This window comes from Tyto alba, unplaced genomic scaffold (assembly GCF_018691265.1).
Source record: "Tyto alba isolate M040663 unplaced genomic scaffold, T.alba_DEE_v4.0 Super-Scaffold_33, whole genome shotgun sequence".
In the NCBI taxonomy this organism is placed as follows: Eukaryota; Metazoa; Chordata; class Aves; order Strigiformes; family Tytonidae; genus Tyto; species Tyto alba.
In genome coordinates this window covers 9,576,070-9,596,768 of record NW_024881308.1, presented here as the reverse complement: position 1 = coordinate 9,596,768, position 20,699 = coordinate 9,576,070, and the positions used below count along the sequence as shown (strand labels likewise).

Sequence of the window (20,699 nt, the reverse complement as noted above, 5' to 3'; positions counted from 1 at the left end):
GTTCCTTCTCACTCTGCTTAAGCAGGACATACTGAACAGCACAAACAAAGCCTTTTTCGAAACAGTTTGATAATTGTTGTGTAGAGATATTCCTATGGTTTTGCTTACATAAGATTAGCGGCAAATATGATTCATAAATAAGCATAGATAAGATACCATTTTTATTAATAATGATCTTGTCTATACTTCAGTCAGCTCATTTAAGCTTTCAAATAACAAAAAAATCCATCAAAAACCCAAGCAAAAAGAAAAACAAAACAAACTGTGAGCTGACCAAAAGTCAAAGTACCCAGTTTATGAAACCATGAGAATGTGAAGGCCAGGCACACAAAACATGGTGTGCTGTGAACAGAAAAGTGATGCAGGAGGAATATACAGGGTAAATAACTACTTGACAAATAACCTGATTTCTTAGAGTAGTAACACAGAGTCTGTCCTGAAACCTTTTATGAATATTATCTTCCTAGATCCTCAATACCTTTGCAGTCCTATGTACATGATGACAGAGGATGCTTTTAAATGAAGTTAACTGAACTGGCTTAACAGCCCTTTAGAGTCCTGTAGATCCACTTTATGAAGTTTGTTTTAGAAAAGATTTGTGCAGTCTAGATATTCAGAATAACAAACTTCTTTCTTATTTTTTCTTTTTTCTTTTTTTTTTTTTTTTTTTTTTGACACACTGGTTGTTTCCATGAAACCAGTTTGATTGCTTAAGTCCTTAAAGTTCAGCACACGTTCAGGTGATTTGCTGCTTTGGGATACCTAAATCTCTGTATGTATTAAAAGCACTCCAACGCTCTCAACTCATGATATCCAGATCTGGAAAAAAATCAGATTTCCTCATTACCTATTCTTCTGTTCCCCCATCAATTTTTTCAGACTCAACTGAAAAAATAATCACTTTAGATAGGGGTGGGTTTTTTGATAAAATTTGCAAATATAAAATGTGAAACAAATACCAATTCTCAGTTTATAGCTTTACATTTTTTATCACACCCCCAGGATGTGTAACACTAAAATCGGTATGGTGAGAATTCACAAAACAGCCACAGCTAATAACACAATAATTTCAAGAGCTAACAACAAAAAAATGTGAGTTTATTTATCTAGAAAGCTGCACCTTTTTCTTTCTTCATGTCTCATATTTGACATCTGTCCTAGATAAACAGTTTAACTATTATTGTTTTAAAAATTAGGTTCTGAAGTGTTGTTTTCTTCTTGATCTGCAACATGTAATTGTGCAAGGAAGAAAAAGATCATGTACAAATACTGCACTTCCTCAGATCAGCATGAGAAGTATCTGCTCTGAAACTTCATTATGAGAATGCCAAATGTTCTCTTGATAACAGAGCCTATGGCAGTATGAGCTTTATTGTAGTTTCCCCTAGCAAGTGTTGATGGATTTATGGAGGGCTTCATTAAATATAGGCTTAAAGGATATCCGCTATCGCCCACTTGTCAAAAGAAAAAATAATATCAAAGCCATCCGTGCAGATCAGAGATGCAGGTGTTAACAGTACATTATAATCTGGTAGTGTTTAACTTGCCAATTAATTGCAGTAGTCTTGTCTGAGTTCAGACATTTAAAAGATAAATTTTAAAGATAAATGCATCTTGTGTAAGCTTAGGGCACATGTACAATCATACCATATTGCTAATGATTCTTGCTTTGGCATCCCAATTCATGTTTGCAATTATTTTACTAAAATGTTCCTTCCTAGCAATGACTCTGCATGCATGTGGCTGCTAAACTGCTGGAATGGGCAGCTTTTCCATGTTTGCTCTTATTTTGAGGGATTGAATGTCATAGTTCGAGCCTGTTTCAATACTGCCTTGAGAACCAGCGATGTTCCACCGCACCAAACCCACCTCTCGTCAATTGTGGGAGTGAGTCAGTAGCATGGGGAAACAAGGAGGCTGCCTGCTGCACAGTTACTGCATGCCTGCAAGTTTTCAAGACCTTAGCAACCAAACTCGTACTCCTGTCTTCCCTACAAATAGTGCAGCTGCAAACACAGCTCTGAAACAAAGCTCAAAATACCATGTTCAACGGGCTACGTTTTCAGACAAAGAAGGTGTGCCCTGGTATTTGTAAAACATGCATTTATGAAATCTGATAATAACAGGTACAAAGAATAATGTCACAACTTGAGTTGCTTGTGGAATCATAAACATTTTGTGCAACCAGTTACACACCTACAATCTGAGCCACCTCCTTAGATGTCAGAATTATCTATAATTTGATACTCATATTTAGGGGAAAATAAATAAAGTAAGCAAAACCAAATGTAGTTCCAAAATTGAATTAATCTTCCTGCATATAAAAAGTCAAACAGAATATTATTATTCTGACTTTCTACAGTGTTCATCAGGCAAAACCACTAGAGTCCATAAAAACCTCAATTATTAATTTAGTAGCACAACTAAAACAGAAGAAAATTTATAGCATATTGTGCTAAATAGGTAATGAGTACAATTTGAAAGTGCATTGTCAAAACCACCATCCATTGTTTGAGTGGGAAACTGGCACTAGGACTTGCTCCTTGGAGGAATATAGGCACACCCCCAAAGTACAGTTCATTTATATGTTCTTTAATCAGTGGAGCTTAGAGACCTGGATGCACTGGAGGATCAGTGAAATGCATTGGAAGGCATCACCTGTGGGTGAGAAGCTGGTGTCACAGGCAGAGAGGAGGAGGCAAAGCTGTGGGGACAAGGAGGTGGTGGTGCTCCGGGACACCGAGGTGCAACAGAGAAGTGGGGGAGAAAGGCAAAAAAAGATAAGGCAGGAAGTCTTATTTCCAAAACACTGGGAACCACTGTGGTAAAGGCTCATTGACATAGAAATTTCTTGTTTGATTTAGGCACACCCTGCCAGCCAGTCATGTCCATAGGCTGTGCTTTGCCAGATGGATCTTCACGTGTCTTTGCAAACTTGACTGGCAGACCACAAGATACTCATGACTATTCAGTGCATAAAACATAATCCTACTTGCAAAACAAGCATGCTTCTGCTGCCTGCTCTGGGAAAAGATATTAAATCATTCCAATCAACAACCTGGTAGTTTTGTACAACCCTTTGCATTAAAAATGGGGGCTCAACCTTGGACTTGCCAATAAACAATTTCTGATTTTGAAATGGGATCTATAATGTGCAGCACTGAAAACACTGACAGCATTTGATAAACTCTCCCTACAGGACAGCCTCAGAGGAGGCCAAATGGTCCAGAATTGGTTCTATGACAAATCATTTGGTGGTAGGGAGTGGCGAAGGGAATAAAACTCTGCTTGCTGTGGTGTTAATCATCTGGGGAAAAAAAGTCCTGGGAGATAAAAAACATAGATAATGATTTAAAACGATGGAAAATAAATCAGCTCCTTTTAATTAGCAGTTGTGCAGTATGAATTCTGCAGCTCACAGGGGTCCTTTGTGAGCCTCAATTTCTGTGCTTACAAAAATCAAGCATCAGAAGAACAAGCTAGTGGCATCAGAAAAACCAAAATAGGTTTTATTTCACTTGATTTAACAAATCTAACTTAGTCTGAGGCTGGAGGGTTTCCCTTGGGCATTCCTTCTCAACAAGCAAATGAAAATCAAAGGCTTGGAAATCAGGAGAGCACGTACCCACTGTGAATGGTGAGATCACATATCAAATCTTTATAGCAAAGCTAATGCTGTGCAAGAAATACGTTAAGGAGTGGGTTTAGCCCATTGGGCTACAGCCTAGTCTAGATCTTTCACAGTCATTTTCTAACTAAAAATCAAAAGTGTTACAATACAAGGCAGAAAATTAGAGTGCCCATAAGGGAGGCTTTGAAAGTTTGTGTGAATCCTCAGATGCTGCGGGAGTAAGTCTGCAGGCTGCAACTTCACTGTCACTTGTTCTATCACCATTTGCCAAATTCATTATCCCTGATTATGCAGATACAAGTAAACCTGGCTGTGCATCCCTTTGCTCTTCTTTTAGGATTACTGGAACTGAGAGTTACCATATGACAGTCAGTTGTTTCTCCTCCCGTGTTTTTGTATGGTGGAGTTGGGCAATGTGCAGAAATTATGTGAAGGAAGTTTAGCTGCTCCATATAAAGGAGGGATGTCATTCATTTTTGTCTGAAACACAAATATATCAAGGGCCAAAATGTGGTGCTTAAAAGAATGTTGGCTGTTTTAAAAATCCAGTGCCACTTCCACCTCAAAGCAAATAACAATGACATTTGATAAGTTTTATTTTAATTACAGATTGACCCTCAAGGCTGGAGGCTAGGATTATCATTTCTGCCAGTTATAGCACTAGGCCGGTATTTTTGTGGCAATGGTGTTACCACTTGTGACAGTTTTGGTTGAGTACTATATTTTGTTTAGGTTCTTTAGTTGCTCCTTTTATTAAATTATCATTTGAATTTAGTTTTATCATATAATTTCTCTCATTTTTTAAAAAAATAAAATTCTGCAGTGGAATATAAGAAAAAATGGAGCAAATATGTTTCATCAGCTGAAATGTCTGTAGGAGGAGAAGGGATTTTTATATCTATTTCAGTTGTCCCCATGAGTGGATAAGAACAATAGAATGAGAAGTAAGAAATTAAAACACGGTATTACTAAACTGAAATACAGTCTAAAAGTCAGTTCTACAGTTTTTTTGTACTAAGAAGACTGCCCTAGTTAGAATGGCATTGAAAATATCTGCCGAAACATTCTCAGTCCTGGTGCCCGAAACTCGTGTAACTATTAATTATGTTGCTGAAATCTTCTCATTACAAAATGCCAGGATGACTCTGCTTCAACGGTAAAGAAAAAAAATTAAATGACAATTGCAGTTTTTGTGCTGGTGTAATCCATAGAGTAACCTGAGCCAGAATGCAGTGAGGGCAGGAAAGAAGAGAGAGCTACCCAGAAACTCTGATGTGACTTGCTCTTCTTTGTTTATCTTTTATTTTTTTACATATATTTTTTGGTTTTTTTTTTTTGATAGTCATTGTTTTTCACTGAGAAAGTATTAACTATTATTTAAGATTACCTTGACCTCATTTTAAGATATATGCAAACATCCCTCATCTGAAAAAAATAAGTCAGTTTGGTATATCCTACTTTTTAGTATGTTAAAACAAATAGTGATTTTAAACTTACACTTGTGCTTACCCACTCATTTTCTGTTCTTGGTCACTGTGATTGTGGTATTTTAGTTCTGCAGTTTAAACTGTGCAGGCAGGCGAGGTCTGGCAGCCCAGGATTGCAGGCGGACGTAGGGAGTAGCTACAACCAAATGAGACACCTGTTGTAAGTGGTCTAAATACAGCTGCATGTGCTGGTAGGCACAGTGAGTCTTTGCTTAGTGAATGTTTCCAAGTAGGTTATTTCTTGAATGAAGGATTTTGCAGACTGTTTGCAAAGGGATGAGAAATAAGCTGGCCGTGCACTAGAAAAAGGTTTGTATTTTGTGGTGACCAGGACTGCAGTGCTAGATGCTGAGATGGATGTGTAGATGTATTTCATACGATCTTTATCTGCGCTGGGCATTTCCTCCATCTGTATAGGTGCACCGGTGTAAATTTTGGTGGTTTCAAACAGGAAGAAGCTCCTCTGGCACAAATAACAGTCTACAGTGGGTTTGCTGCCCTCACTGGGGTGGCTATGCAGGTGGTGGGAGCAAATTTAGGCAATGCCCATGGTGGCAGGAGCACTCGTACAAAAGAGTAACCTTGTCCACACCCACGGGCACCTGCCCCAACAGCCACGGGTGCAGCTACTGCTCAGTGCAGGCAAGGCTTTGGTTACAGAAAATGTCCAACACCCCCGTTATGATGCTCCTCGAGGCAAATCCAGCTGAAGCAGCCCTGGGTCCAAGCCCATGCCCTACCAAGACTGCAGCATCCTCACTGGTGCTGCTTGGCTGTTCACAGGCTGCGCTTGGCATGCAGCTCCTAATGGGATTGGATTGAAATAAATAAATAAAGGAACTCTCCCAGACAGATGTTTTTTGTAAAAGAAGTCCTTTTGCAGAGCTGATTTAGAGCACAGCCGCAGAGAGGAAAGTGTTAGAGGGGAACAGCGAAGCGGGAAGAAGTGATTTGAAAGGAATGGGGGGGGTGGATCCCCATCGACCAGCTGTGACACTGTGATGCAGGGCCATTGCCTAACTAGTTACACAATCTGAAGCGATTTTGTTACTATTACTGACCGTTTTTCAATCACTTGGTGGTTTTTCTCCACTGACTTTAACCAAGCTTCTACAAGGCTATCAGCACAATTTCTGGTGGCTGATCAGATACCATTAACCCTGTTAGACTTCCCTATTTGTGGTTTTCTAGATGTAATTTAACATTCCACATTTTAAGAAGTAGGTGTTCTATGAATATTTGTCTTGACCAATGTTTTTCATGATAGTGTCACTAGGAAAGTGTATTTCATTTGGGTAGGACCACTGCAGTACCACTTTCTAATCCTCCTTATGAAATACATCTTTGCCACTAAGAATTTTGGTTTTCATGTTTGGGTACAAAATAAGGTCAACAGCATGAAAGGTACATGGGCTGCAGGTGAGCAGGGTGTGTGGTTCTTAAAGGATTTATTTGCTTTCCTGTTTATGGCAAAGAAGAACATGAAGGTACGGAGATAGCAGGAGGAGAATAAAGTGGAGGTAGAAGAGTTGGAGTGAACTGAGATGAGTGGATGGAGAAGATAGAACAGGTGTCAGAAACACATTGGGCAGAGTTTAGCTGGGACAGGAATATGAAGCAATTGGTGGAAAGACTGGTGGCATCTGGGAACCCTGACTACTAAAAAATGAAGTTTATCAGGCCAAGCACGTATCTCAGCTTCTGTAGCCCAGTGCTTTTTTTGAATTTGATTTGTATACTTAGTTTTAATGAAGATTTAGTCATTGTAAAGAATTTAGTGATTGTAAAGAAAAGCTTGAAGTCATAAACAGAACAGAAATACTGGTACAATTTGTGCCTAAACTTGCAGAGGAAGTCTGAATTAAGATCCAGAAACGAGCATTGCCAGGAGTGGGCGAAGGCCACTGAGCAAGAAGGGTGCAAGCAGCAGCGCTGTGAAGCACAGGCCTGTGATGTGGGTGCTGGGATGGTATAAAAAAGGGAAGATCGCACATCCACGCTGGCTGCAAAAGGCTGAGGATGCTCGGGATGTGGCGTGGGCCTTTCACCTGAGGTGAAACACGGGAGACCACGGGTGCGGAGGCGGTGGGCGTGGAAGGGACACGGTGCTGGTATGGCGGTGCTGAGCCGCCAGGAGTGACCCGAGTGGGAAATGAAGATGGGGTGCGTGGGGCAGGGGACGCCAAAGGCAGAGCAGGTGCCGGGGAGCAGAGAGCTGGGCTGGGCTGGGCTGCGCGGAGCGGGACCGAAGCGGGCCGGGAGCTCCGGGGCAGGCAGGCGGAGCACCGGGGCGCGGAGCGGGGCTGGAAGCGAGAAGCGAACCGGGCTGGGAGGGCGGAGCGCACCGGGGCGGGCGGAGCGGCCGCGGCACCTGCGTGCTGGGACCCGGCGGCGCCGAGCCCGGCCCCCTCGGCGGCGCCGGGCCGAGCCGCTGCGCTGCTTGGGAAGCGCATCCCGCCCCGCTCCGCCCCGGCAGCCGCGGCCATGACCGACAACATCCCGCTGCAGCCGGTCCGGCAGAAGAAGCGGATGGACAGCAAGCACCGCAGCGGGTGAGCCCCGCGCCTCGTCTAGCCGCCGGCTCTGGTGGGAGAGGGGGGCGGGCGGCGCGGCCCCCCCCCCCCCCCCCGGCCCCCTCGCCTCGGGGCGGGCGGCGGGACCCCCACCCGCGGGCCTTTGGGCGATGCCCCGGGCGGGCGGGGCGCGGAAACGCAGCGGAGGGCAGGCGGGAGCCGCGTCTCTCTGTGCTGCGCGGCCGCGGTCCGAGCCCGCAGGGAGGCGGAGGAGGAGGAGGGGGAGGCAGGCAGGCAGGCGCTGACAGGTTGTTCCTGACGCCATTGCCGTGGCACGCCCGGGCGGAGGGGCAGGATCCTGCCGGGCGGTGCTGCGCCGGGGCTGGGGCGAGCGGGGCCAGCCTTCAGCTCGCCGGCTGGCAGCCCCTTGCGTGGGCAGAAAAACGATCCCGGCCGGCCCTTCTCCTCATCGCCTTCTCCATTAGAGCCCTCCAGACAATGCGGTGCCTGGGCAGCAGCGAGCGCGGCTGGTGGCCGCAGCCGGGCCCGGCCCGAAGAGGGACAGCGAATGCCCGCGGGCGCGGCTGGAGCGGCCGGGCTGGCCGGGGCGGGGGCGGTTGTGTCGCCGGCTTCCCGGCCCCCCGGCTTCCCGGCCCCCCGGCTTCCCGGCCCCCCGGCTTCCCGGCCCGACCCCCCGGCCCGACCCCCGGGCCTGCCGGGCATCCCCGCTGTTGCGCGGGGCGGGGGAAATCACAGGCCGGAGGTGTGAGCGAGCGCTCGGCCTTTGCTGAGGAATAGCGTTGGGCCAGGCGTGGTGTTGGTAGAGCTGTAACAAAGGTCTCTGCCCAAACGCAGAGGGCTCTGTTTATCGGTTAAAGCAATACAATAGCCTTGGTGTGGGACGTTGCAATATTCTCGGAGTGGGATGTGTTCCTAAAGGAGATGCGTATATATATGTATTTATACTAGTATTCCCATGCAGGAAGTTAAACAAGAAAAAATGATCCTTCATTAGGAAATTGCACCTCTCTCCAGACAGGTTGGTTTGTAGGCATTGGGGTGTACAAGGTATCCAAGTTACCTGGCTGTCAGTTATTGCAGTGCTACATTTGTCCCTGGATAATTTGTTTTTTAAAATGGGGTGAGTGTTATTAGCAAAATAAACCAAAATAGCAAAGGAAACTGACTGTTTAAACAAGAGAAAATTGATACTTTTTCCTTTGTTATGTTTTTGGTTGATAGTTTTGATTGAGAGTCCTCTAACTTAAATTGTTCTACACAGTTTATTCATTATTAGAATTGTTCCTTATTATCAACATTGTTTCTAGTAATTGATGTAGCAATATTCATGCCAGTTGATACTGAGCTGAGATGTGTGTGATGCAGGACCCTGGGCAAGTTCCGCAAGGTGCAGCCGCCGTGGCATTAAATTTGGTGATGTAATTGAAAGGGATCAGGGAGAGGTGGAGGTCTAATAAATTTTTCTCAAAGCTTCTTAGATGATTTATTTTCCTGAAGTTCTCTAGTCTCCACCAAGACCCTCTTGGGTATTACACTGTGCTTAGTAGTGTCTAACAGAAATTGCCCTCATCTAACCTAAGCTATGGTTTGTTGGTTCTGGACTCCACCTGATTAGCAGAGATGATGTTTCCAGCGTTAGCAAGAAATTTGGGGACCATGAAGTTGTGAAGGAAGATTGCTTAGAATTTTACTCAGTAGCACTCTTAGTGACTGGTATTTCTGTTTGCTGTGGTAACTGTGTTTGGGGATGGGACTTATACTATATTAGGAGCTCGTTTTACTGGTAAGTAGCCTGCGATATATCAGTAATTTGATTGAATGATAGCGTGATAGCAAAACACTGAAGTTGAGCAAATCCAAATCAGTATTATAAACCAAAGAAGAAATGAGCCAGCAAGTCAGAGAAGGCTCCTGGTGTCACATCCAGGACAGAGTCTGGAGAATCCTAAGCCATAATCAAGACCTTTCTTCTGTTCCCTCTGAGAAAAACCCAAACAAAACCGTTCCGAGTTACATTTATTGATATATATCCAGGGATAAGCAGGTCTTGAAAGGCTTCACCTTAGCATAGCCCTGACTGCAATTTCTACTGTGGGGGTTTCCCCCCCCACCGGTGAGGGCAAGGTCTCAGACAGAGATTTTTTTTGTCAGTGTTGTGTGCTGGAGTGGGGAACAGATCATGTACGAAATGACTTCATAGAGATCTTCAGATATATTAACAAAAAAGTAGGAACTGCCTAATTCTTATGTAGGGCAGGTGCCGTCCAAGCAAGGCTCTCATTACAGCCTCAGCCTCTAGCATCCTTTGAAGAGAGGCCAGGGAGGAACTCGCACAGTAGCCTTGCAGAGACAGGTGATGGTACAGACAGCTGAGATCTGTGTCAAAGAGAAATCATGTACCTAATAAACCAGTGGGAGAAGTGGTTATCTGTTCCTGAACATAACTTTAATGTGGATCTTCCTTGCTGCAATCAAAGGATAAGCTCTTAAATTCTGCAGCTGTGTGCCTTGAGTTCAGCCATGTTCTTCCAAATGCTTTGCATCAGTCTGAAAGCCGCTGTGAGATATGTGCCAATTAGGAGGGAAGGATAGCAGGAACTGCAGCGGGACAGCTGGTGGGATGGCAAGTGAGCCTGAGCTTCCCAGGGGCTGAGCTCTGCCGGGAAGGGAGCGGCAAGTTCCTGAAGCACCCCAGATGCTCTCTTCAGAGCATGACACAAGTTTTTCCCTAAATAGCTTATGGTCTCAGTCCACAATCCTGCAAGGCATTTTTTGAAGCCAGCGAACTGCTGTGCTCATGCTCCCTCTGCAATGTAAAAAGGCCTTGATCCAGAAATAAGGGGGGAAGATTGAGAAATGAGATAGGGAAGGAGGAGCTTTGCAGTAGCATTTCACGCAGCCATTCCCTTGTACATGTGTGTGTACTCTGGCTGTATTTAAAATGGCAAATTCTGTTTCAAAGTCAACAGAGAGAGATTGGAGCTCCTGCCTTCCGTCTGCCTGCGTGCGGGTGTGCCAGGACGGGCGCGGAGCTGGGCTGGGTTCCCACCCAGGAGCCTGTTTGTGTGTCGGCACTTGGTGGGAGGGCAGGGGTGGGCTGCAGGGGTGGCAGTGCTCCTGGCCCCTGGAGCCACCCCGGCTGCGCTGGCTCACGGGGAATGCTTGAATCATGTGGAGGTGCGTGGAAAGGCTAGGTGGTTGTGCAGGCTCTGGGGTTTTTATCACTGGAAAATTCTTCGTATACTTCTAAAATAGTGAAATGTGGATGGTTGGTTTGTATATTAAAGGTGCCAAGGACTAAACAGCACAGCCTGTGAGAAACAGAAGCATCATATGAGAAATGTGCTTGTAGAAGTGGCTAAATATGTTGATGAACTTCAGCACTAATTTGACAAATACTACCCCAGTATTAGACAAATGTGACACTTTTCCGTTAGGTTTGTTTCACATGAAAAATGCTTGTGAAATAATTTTTTGTTTGCTCTTTCAGATACTTCTGCATCAAACATGCTGTGTTTATAAATAAAGCCTGCTTTCTGGTAATGGCTGTTAATCTGGCATCTGACAGTCAGTCAGTCTGTCATATTGCTGCTTCTTTTATCATCAGTAAGAATGGGGTTTTGTAAACAAATATAATCCCAAGTGAAGCACCCAATAGACCTGTTGGTCAACACCTTCCATTCATTTAGATCCCTGTGCAGGTTAAGGGCCACATCACTTATAAGATTCAAAATTTTGGATACAGTTCGCATTGAAAGAGATGCTTTGGAGTGGTCGTGATTCTGTTTGGGGATTTGTGAGTCTGTTTTTTATTATTATTTTTGCCAAGTTATAATTTAAAACGTGAACAACACAGTGCTGTATAAGTTTACCCATATAAGCTGTCTACATATATTTTTCATGTTCTTGTTGTAAGATAATTTTAAAAAGTTTATGGTATATAGTGACGTGCTGGTTTACTATACTTCAGGGGCTATTGCAATACTGTTCTTCAATGCTTCAGTTGCAAAACAAGGAGAAAGGTTTAGGAATGTGTATTCCTAAGCTTTTATAGAAAACTGCTCACATTTCTGTAACTTTGGGATTCCCATTTCTAGAAAGTGCATGCTAATTTTATTAGCATCTCTAAGCAGCAATGTAAGCTTTCCACTGTTTTTCTATACAGTCTTTTTTTCCGTTTTAAGGATGTAGTCTTCTGATTTCCTGATGGAAAGTATTTTATTATTCCTAATAATACCAATAGTTCTCTCCTGCCAGAAGCAGCCAAATTCCAGTGTCAGTGACCTTGCCCTGAGCAGAAAACTTCGGAGTAACGTGATGGCTTGAGAAGCCCCTTCCCTCATCATCCAGGTCTTTAAGCTTGACACCCAAAAATAGGGATGGTATCCAAAGAAACAGTAGATCACAGAACTATGCCATGCCTGTAAAATTATTTTGGGAAAGAACAAATAAGTTAGCTGGAAAAAGCTGACAGCCCCAGTCAAAGGCGCTTTTTATTTAATGAGCACCAGGATAATCTGCAAACATGTTTGTGTACTTGTTCAGATGTGTTCAGAGTACTTTGTTGCTGGTACCCAACTGAATGGATTTGATAGAATTTTTTTTTCAAGGTTAAGATTATTCAGTTTTCAGAGGAGAAAAGGAAAAGGAGACTGCCTAAAATGTTCCTTGTTAGGTTCACCACCCATCTTTCTGCATCGTTTTTCCCTTCTGCTCTCAGTATGAGTTGTGTTTTGTCACCCCAGTGTGTGGGCATCTGAAGTCAGGTATTTAGTGGCCTGGCCTAGGACTTTGCACTTAAGTGTGGCTGCCTCTCCCTGCAGTACAAGTCCTTGGCAGCTTTGGGAGCTTTTGCTTCGGCTCCTGCGAGTGTGCAGCAGCTGTGCAGTACGGGCGAGCGCTGGGCTTTCACCGGTGTCTCACCGTGTGTTGCGCCAACACACACTGGTGCAGTGATAAAAGCGGCTGTGGGGACTGGTGTTTACTCACATTGCAACATGGGCACATGTAAGACAGAAAGGGTTCAGGTAGTGAAACTGTCCTGTCTGTGCATGACCCCGGGTAGGTTAATGAAACTTGCCATTAGTGTAGTAAAACCTGATCTGCCATTGCAGCCACTCCTGTTTGTGTAAAGTGCTTTGTAAGGTTCACAGATGTCATATAGAGAATTTTAAAGTAGAACTAATGAGTTTAGTAATGTATTCTTCCTTAATGAAGTTTAAGACATCATTGAAAAGTTTTAAAAAAAAATAAAAATTATGGCAGTTGAGTATCTGGGGAGGGAGTGTGTGTGTGTGTGATAAACACATGCCTGTAAGAATAAGCATGTGGTTTTGTGCTTGAGAAGTGTCTGTATTCTTACCAAAAGCTCATTTTCTAACTTATTTCAACAAGTCATGGGATAGCACTTGGGCAATTACTGTGTGCAGAGCTAACATTCCGACTGGCCCAGGGTTTGGATTATGGGCATCTGCTCAGTGCCCACCTGGCAGCATGCTGGGCAGTTTGTGGGACAAGAAGAAAAAACACAGAGCAGGTAAGAGTTAAATGCCAGCACTGGGTTTGACTTTTTCATAAGAAAAATACTCTTTGGGGATCTTTGGATGTATATGGGACAAAAATCATTTGCTGATTGTCAGGGTTTTCAGCCGCTGGTTCAGGAGCCCCTTTCTGAGCGCTGATAAGCCTCCCCAGTTAAAGTATTGCAATGTGCAGCTCTGTTATTGCTGGTTGTAGTATTGTGTTTATTGGTTGGGCTTTTTTTTTTAATTAATTCCTTTATGTTACATAGAAACCTTGTGCTAAAAGGCTATGTAGGAGACTTAGTAGGAATGCTGGATATTCTTTACTTGAGCACTGATACTACTGATAATCGCCTTCAAAAACTTGCTAAGCAGGAAGCTTTTCTTTTGTTTGTCTAATTAGGTTTTTGGTTTGCTTTCCATGTAATTCAGGAGGTTACAAAAACTGTGATTTTAGCCAGGCAGGAATTTCACAAAACTGTTATTTTTACACAGCAGATTCTCCTATGCCCTTTCTTGCTTATACTTGGACCTGCATTATTTTTAGATTGATTCTCAAAACTTATAGTAACACAGCATTTGTAAATTAAAATTCTTACAGCAACATGTATCTTTGTGGTGGGAATGTTACAAGAGGTCATGGCTTTGATTGCAGAATGTGTGCTAAATTTGGGGTAATTTAACTTCTGTGCAATTAGTTTTGTGCTTGCCTTCTACTTTGCTGCCTTTGTAGGTGCTGTCAGTATTGGGGGTTGCTGTCTTATTTAGAGCCATGCCAGTGTAACCAATTTTGCAGTGCTAGGTGTTAGCATTCACAGACTAATGAATTCATGGTATTATTTGGGAAAGAAAAGACTAAAAGCAATGTAATTGTATGTAAACAGTTGGGCAGAGTGCACTCTTCTTAAGGTAAAACGTTCTGATTGGTTTGTGGGGTTCATTTGCCATTTTCTTATACATTCATGAAATAAAAATGCTAATAAGTCATTAAACTTACTAAAATGTCTGGAAATCTGCTTTGGAGATTTAGGTATTGGTTTGAAGATCTGCCCAGATATTTGGAGTTTTTTGGAGTGTATTGGTGAATTTTACTTTGTTAAAAAAAAAATTCCCAGTACAAGTGAAAAATATGTTATAGTACTACCCTCTTTGAGCCTTATCCTATTGTAAATATTATGATATATGTGTGTATGTATTTTTGCTGTTGAGTACAATCCCTATAAGAGGCCCAACCTAAAAAATAAACAAAGGTAACTGGTTTCAGATGTCTGATTGCAAGGACTGACCAACTCTGTAACTGGGAAGCGTGTTGTGATGAAATGAGGTGTGTGGACACCAGGTTTGCTCCCTTAGGCAAAGCCTCTTACTTGGGAGTTTTATCATAGAGGTCATTCAGAATTCACAGTCATTAAAACACAAAATCAAGGCTAATCTTGTGTGATTTTTCTCTATCATGAAAGAAGAAAAAACACTTTTTCCTCCCCCTTTGTAGAGCATATCTATTGTGATCCAAATGCCACCATTTTCACTATTTTCCTTTAAAATATGTTTGGGATATGAGTGACTGTTTGTCTTGGGTCTTCATCTGCAAACACAAAAGAAAACTGATAATAAAATGTACTTCTGCAGTGGAGTTTAGGAATTTGAGTGTTTAACACCAGTTTGCTGTTTGTCTCATGTTGGTAACTGCCTTTCAGATGTAGGTATTATACACAACCATGTGGGGAAGAAAGGTCTAGTTAATTCTTAACAAAGAAAAAAAAAGTTTGTAGATTTGACAAAAATTGATAGTTTCAGGGGCAAGTGTAACTTTTTGAAATGGGTTACATTTAAGGTACTTATGTTAATTATGGCTTTATGGTACTATCTAGGGAATAGTCAAAGGTGGAAGTCCACTGTCTTAGAAGTGTTACAGATGCAGAATAACAAGCAATGTCCCTGTGTAAAGGTAAGTAGAGATGGCAGTAGTGGTGCTGCAAGCCTGTAGGAAGTCAGATGTCTCCTGTATGTACTGGAACAGTAAAGCACCTCCAATTATTTTATTCCAGTAATTTGATCTAGGGGTTCATTACTATCAGGGTTTTGAACTGTTCTCATTACCTCCTGTGTTTATTTCTGTCAGATTTCCCTGCATTCTCCTAATTTTCTCTTCTTCAGCAAAGGAACAGTTTTCAGGTCAGAGCTGACAACTGCAAAGGCTTTACGTAAAGCTATGTGGCCAGTGATAAATGTGTGCAGTAGGATAGTTAATGAGTGGGGGACCTTACAAGTACTCTGGTTTTGTAATGAAGGGTCTGACTTACCTGGAGCTGGTAAGAGACTATTAGGTGCCATCCAAAACTTGTGATTTCATGTTCCTTCAGTACCAGTCTTGGGTGCTATGTAGTGCTCTGCTATCTTGTCAGTATTTCTGTCACAGAGCTTCTTTGAGCGAGAAAGCCTTCTTGTTTGGGTGGCATCTGTATGCTTATGTCTTAGGTTGTTCTTGAGTACAGACTAGAGAAAATCCACCTTTTCAGGGCTTATCTGTCACTCTTCATGAAACATAATAATGTCAAAGTCATTTGATTATGTAAAGATTCTCTTATCTAATTTTAAAAGCTTGTGAGAAATTATCTTGCAAGTCATCCTTGTGAAGTTAATGTCTATGCCTGCTCATGGAGCACTGAATCACATGGTGACACCTTTTCTTTCCTTCTGGAAGCAAAGTCAATTTTTACTTCTCTACTGAAAGAACTGACTTAACTGATAACAGTTCTTTCTGTTTATTTGCATCCAGCAGGATATAAAACATTAAAAAATGGTATCTTTGTAGGAAACCATGTTCTGTGTGGTGAGTTGTAAACTCTGTTCATCATGCCTTTATCTTCTGGCAAGACAGTGACTTAAATAGTTTTTTTTGGTCAGGTGTGTATTTAACCGAACTTCTGTGGCAGAATGCTGTGAATCAAGAGCAGATCTTCATGGTTGTTTCTGGAAATACATTTGTAAGAGTTCTGAAGCTTTTGGTTATCAATTTGGCTGATAATGGCTTTCCCAAATGTCAATGAAATTCAGTAGGTCTGGCTTAAAGGAACAAGGGGGATTGGGAAGAGATTGGCTTTCAGTAAGAAGCAGTGACAACAGAAAAATAACCCTTTTGGGGCTTGAGAAGGTACAATGCTGCAATTTTGAACAGAGAGGCGTTTTCTAGGTACAAGAAAGATCACTGGTAAGTCCTTGCATCTCACAATGTAACTGACACTCTCTTTGACTCATTGCCTCAAGTAAGGATTCGTTACATCTAGCAGTGCATGCTTTTATTCACTAAAATTCGTGTGAGAGCTTTTTGCTGGCCACAGCAGCCACGTTAAAGGCCCCGTGAGGTGCCGCAAGCTGGTGGCCGGTGGGTGGGCTCTGGCCTGTGGGAGGAAGGTCTGGTGTTACCATTACTTAACGAACTGCACGTTAATCCTCCACATTCTTCTAGAGAGCAAGTGTTTCCTGTTGCTTCATCCTGGGGTCTTTTGGTTGAGAAAAGCAACATCTAGCCTGAAGTTTGTAGGCCTTGCAACAGTTTCCAAAGCAGGTAATACAGTTTTGTTATGTATGACACCCAACTGTGTGCTGGAGAAGATTTTTAACTTGGGTAATTTCAAATATAGGCACCACATGCCATCGCTGGGATTTGTTTATTGACTCTGGTGAGTCCAGAGCTCCCCGACAGCAGTGGGAAGAGGTCGGGGCACAGCTGGGCCAGGGCTGCTGGAGGGACGCTCGGTGGGGTGGGGTGTACTGGTGGCTTAAACAGGCACTCAGGGCGCTGGCTTAGCTCTCCTCTCATAGCCTGGATATTAAATAGCTCCCCCGGAGAGAACAGAGAATCCTTTAGTAACTGTATTGGTTTTAGTGAAGTTGCTGTGGCTTTCCTGAATTCCCGTGTAACTTTTAGCAAAGGCCAGAAATGATGTTCACTAAATGGCTTTAATATATAAGCCTGAGTTGAAAATGTGAAAAGTCAGCATACCAACATGTTCATATTTTATTTTGAACAATTTTTAGAGAACTGGCATTACAAGATATAAAAAGTAATTGTTGAGCTGGATAATTGAATCATGGCAGTATTTAGTAGGGTAAGAACAGAGATACTGCTGGTAAAGTAGACAAAAATACAGGAAAAAAAAATAGAGCAGGGGTTATATTGGTCTAGTCTGATTCAAAATAGGATGAACTTAAATTCCTGCAGCTGTTTCTCTGACAGCTCAGGTTTGTGGCACTGGGTCCAGGTGTTCGTCTGGACTGCCCAAACTTGCAGCCTGTGCAGCGGTGCTGCCATGGGACAGTCACCTCAGGAGCTGAAAATATGAATTACAGCAGCTAAACTAACAAACTGAGGCTGTGTAGATGGATCTGAGGTGCATGTCCTCAGTTGATGAGAATGTGTTATTCATTAGTAGGTAATGTACCATTTGCCATTGAAGTAAACAGAGCTAATGACTGTAATAATGCATAAAAATAAAATCAGTAATTCTTTAGTATCTATTTTCAGATTCCTCTTAAGGTTTAGTTTTCAGAGGTTTATAGATTATTACTCCTTGGCAAGGCTGCTTTAAAGTGCAAAAATTCAAATATGCAAATATTAAACCCTTCTGTTAAAGGATAAATTTATGTGAAGTAGGGGTTACAGGGAAGATGAGGAGAATGTCTGTCTGTCTCCATCTCTTCTTTAGGACATATAAGATCACTTTACATATATGCATTCCTGTTTAAGTTCAGTTTGTAAATGGGAAAGTCCCCTTTTGTTTGAGGGAGTTTCCACATACCCACGAGGAAACAGAAGAAATAATGGAAAGCAGTTATTTCTGTTTTTTTAATGGGAGCTTCCTGGCATAAGACCTGCAATCCAGGATCAGTGCAAGGGGACCTTTCTTCCTGTACCCCATCCCTCCTTGCTTCCCAAACCCCTTCCATTCACAAGAGGCAGAAGCTGTCCCAGCAGCTGACTCAGTGGGAGGTGAGCTTGGTCCACGCTTCTCTGTGCATCATTTTCTTGAAAGCTAAACAAGGAGCCTCCCCAGCCCTCATTGCTGCAGACACCTTTCTAGCAGTGCTGCAGGCCTGCCCAGCTTTGAACACATGGTTGCGTGGTGTTTTAGTAACAGCTCCAACACTGTACAAGATGTTTGCTCATAGCTCGGCGGACTGTGAGGCAGGTCGGCAGTGGCCCTAGCAGGCAGAGTGTCTGGTAGAAAGTCAGGTTCTGGGTTTTAAGGTGCTTGTAATACAGTGGATAATTGACAGATGAGAGACGGTGAGTGACACATCAAGAAGTGATGCTCAACTGTTCTTCCTGACTGGTGGAGAGCTTCTGAGGGGTGTGTGTATGTGAGTCAGAGAAACATGTTAAAACTTAACTCATTAATTTAAAATAAAATGTTCATTCCATAGGTGTTGTGAATGCTTGAGATGCTGTGGCAGGAGAGACCCAAGGCCTCGTACTGTTTGGCTTGGCCATCCAGAGAAGAGAGACCAGAGGTACCCTCGGAATGTGATCAACAATCAGAAATACAACTTTTTTACATTTCTTCCTGGGGTAGGTGTGAAGAAAGTTGATTTTCATCATCCTGCACCAATGCGTTCCCCAATTTCAGTTGTTTTACAGTAAACAGGTGCAGAGCCTGGAGCCAGAGGAAATAATTACAGTTCAGGTTGCATTTGGTGAGCTTTCTGCAAAGGCAGCCTCAGAGCAGCAACAAACCAGGCATGGATCTATCCTGAGTGTCCAGGACTACTTTAAACTGCTCTGAGTTAGCATTTAGACAATAGAGGAGCATGCAAAAATGTTTCTGGTGGTTAGTTTGATATGTATAACTTCTGAACTCCATTAATCTCCTCCCTCCTATTTTCTTTTTTTCTTTTTCAGGTGTTGTTTAACCAGTTCAAATACTTCTTCAACCTTTATTTCTTGCTTTTGGCCTGCTCTCAGTTTGTTGTTGAAATGAGGCTTGGTGCACTTTACACATACTGGGTTCCTCTGGTAGGTAATTTAAGGTTGGTTTATTCAAGAAAAGTTTCATTTTGATGGAATTTCTTTTGCTGCCTTTTCTCTAGGGCATAAGTTTGCACCTTAAATCATTTTGTTAGCTCACTTCTTCAAGCCAGCTCCATACACATTGTAGCGTAGATGCCTGTTCTAGCCTTAAGCTTTATTTTGTAGAGGTTTGACAAGAGGTTTGATGTGAGAGGACTCTGCCCCCAACTTGTTCATCTGTAGGGTGTTAACAGGCACAGAGCTGTTGCCACTGGCTGCGGTGACTGCAGGGGCAGCGGGGCTTCATGAATAAATAACATCAGAAAATGAATAGAGACTGGAGCGACATGATGGTTGCTCGCAGCTGCACCTGGACATAGGGTGTGCTCATGGATGGTCTGCATGGGGTGTTGCACCCTCCCGGGGTGGTCACGCAGGGGCCAGAACTTGCAGGAACCCAGGCAAGCCTGGCAACTGCAGTGAATGACTGAAGGGCACCTTTCAAAAGTGACCTTAATGAGTGGCCATATGCGCAATGACGGCAAATTATGCTCCCCTGCCAAACAGTTTGACCTGTGGCCTTGGGATAGGTCAACAGGCTGCTTCATAGTTTAACCACATTGTAAAAATCAAATGAAAAAACTGAGAAACACCCCTCTACAAACCTCCCACATAGAAAAATAAATATATAGAGACATATTCACACACACTCATTCACACTTGCTCAAGGTGCAGATAGTCTTTCCTTCCTGTAAATTATTTGCCCTTTTCTTTTGATGGCCATGTGTTTCACCTGTGATCAAAGGAAATCGATAATAATCAGTTTTGAAGCAGAAACTCCAGTGCTGTCAAAGGACAGAAAGGAAGAATAGTTGCATAGAATGGGCTTCTTAAATCTCTAAAAGGCAGTGAATGAGCCAGTTATAACTCTTTAAATGCTTAAATATAGATACCTAGATATTTTTTTCTTTTATCCCAGTAAAACTATTATTTTTCTTTCTATGTGAATAACTTCTCTGCTGCACTTCAGCTCAATAGTATTGTAGAATAATTTTGGTTCAGAGGGACATCTGGTCCAACTGCTGAAAGCAGGGTTGTCTTTAAACTTAAGTTGGTTTAACTCATCTACCTGAATTTTTAAAATCTCCAAGGATGGACATCCTTTTTACTTTAAAGAAATGACACAAAACCAACTGAAAATTTATTTTAAAAGCACAGGGCTCTTCCTAAGACTCGTGCACTGATTTGAGACATGGTGGTGGCAAAAATTTGTGGCTCTATTGAGGGAGCTGAGGAGGGGCAATGGAAATTTTTTCTGCCTTTTAGGCTTTCAGTACAGTGCAGTCCTTGGTAAAAGCCAGAAAGAAGTGAAGGGGGCAGCTTTGGAACATTGCTACTAAAATGCTGTTTGTATTAAATCCTGGATCTCGCTGAACTCTCTCTCAAGTGTGTGCTGTACTGCATTTGCTGTATGAATCTAACACTAGTTTCACAAGGTCCTGTCCTATAAATAAA

At 42.8% G+C, this 20,699-nt stretch overlaps 1 protein-coding gene across 2 annotated transcripts in view; it reads left to right on the top strand.

Moving 5' to 3' along the window:
- Positions 1-7,508: 7,508 nt before the first annotated feature.
- ATP9A (ATPase phospholipid transporting 9A (putative)) overlaps positions 7,509-20,699 on the top strand; it is a 64,897-nt gene continuing 51,706 nt past the window's right edge. Inside the window, exons 1-3 of one of the 2 annotated variants that reach the window (XM_042800995.1) lie at positions 7,509-7,670; positions 18,602-18,746; positions 19,077-19,190. In XM_042800995.1, coding sequence (XP_042656929.1) covers positions 7,603-7,670; positions 18,602-18,746; positions 19,077-19,190 — 327 coding nt within the window. In that variant the 5' untranslated portion in view covers positions 7,509-7,602. Of the gene's footprint in view, positions 7,671-16,515; positions 16,743-18,601; positions 18,747-19,076; positions 19,191-20,699 lie in introns of those variants that run through there. The other variant, XM_042800996.1, reaches the window with a different exon arrangement.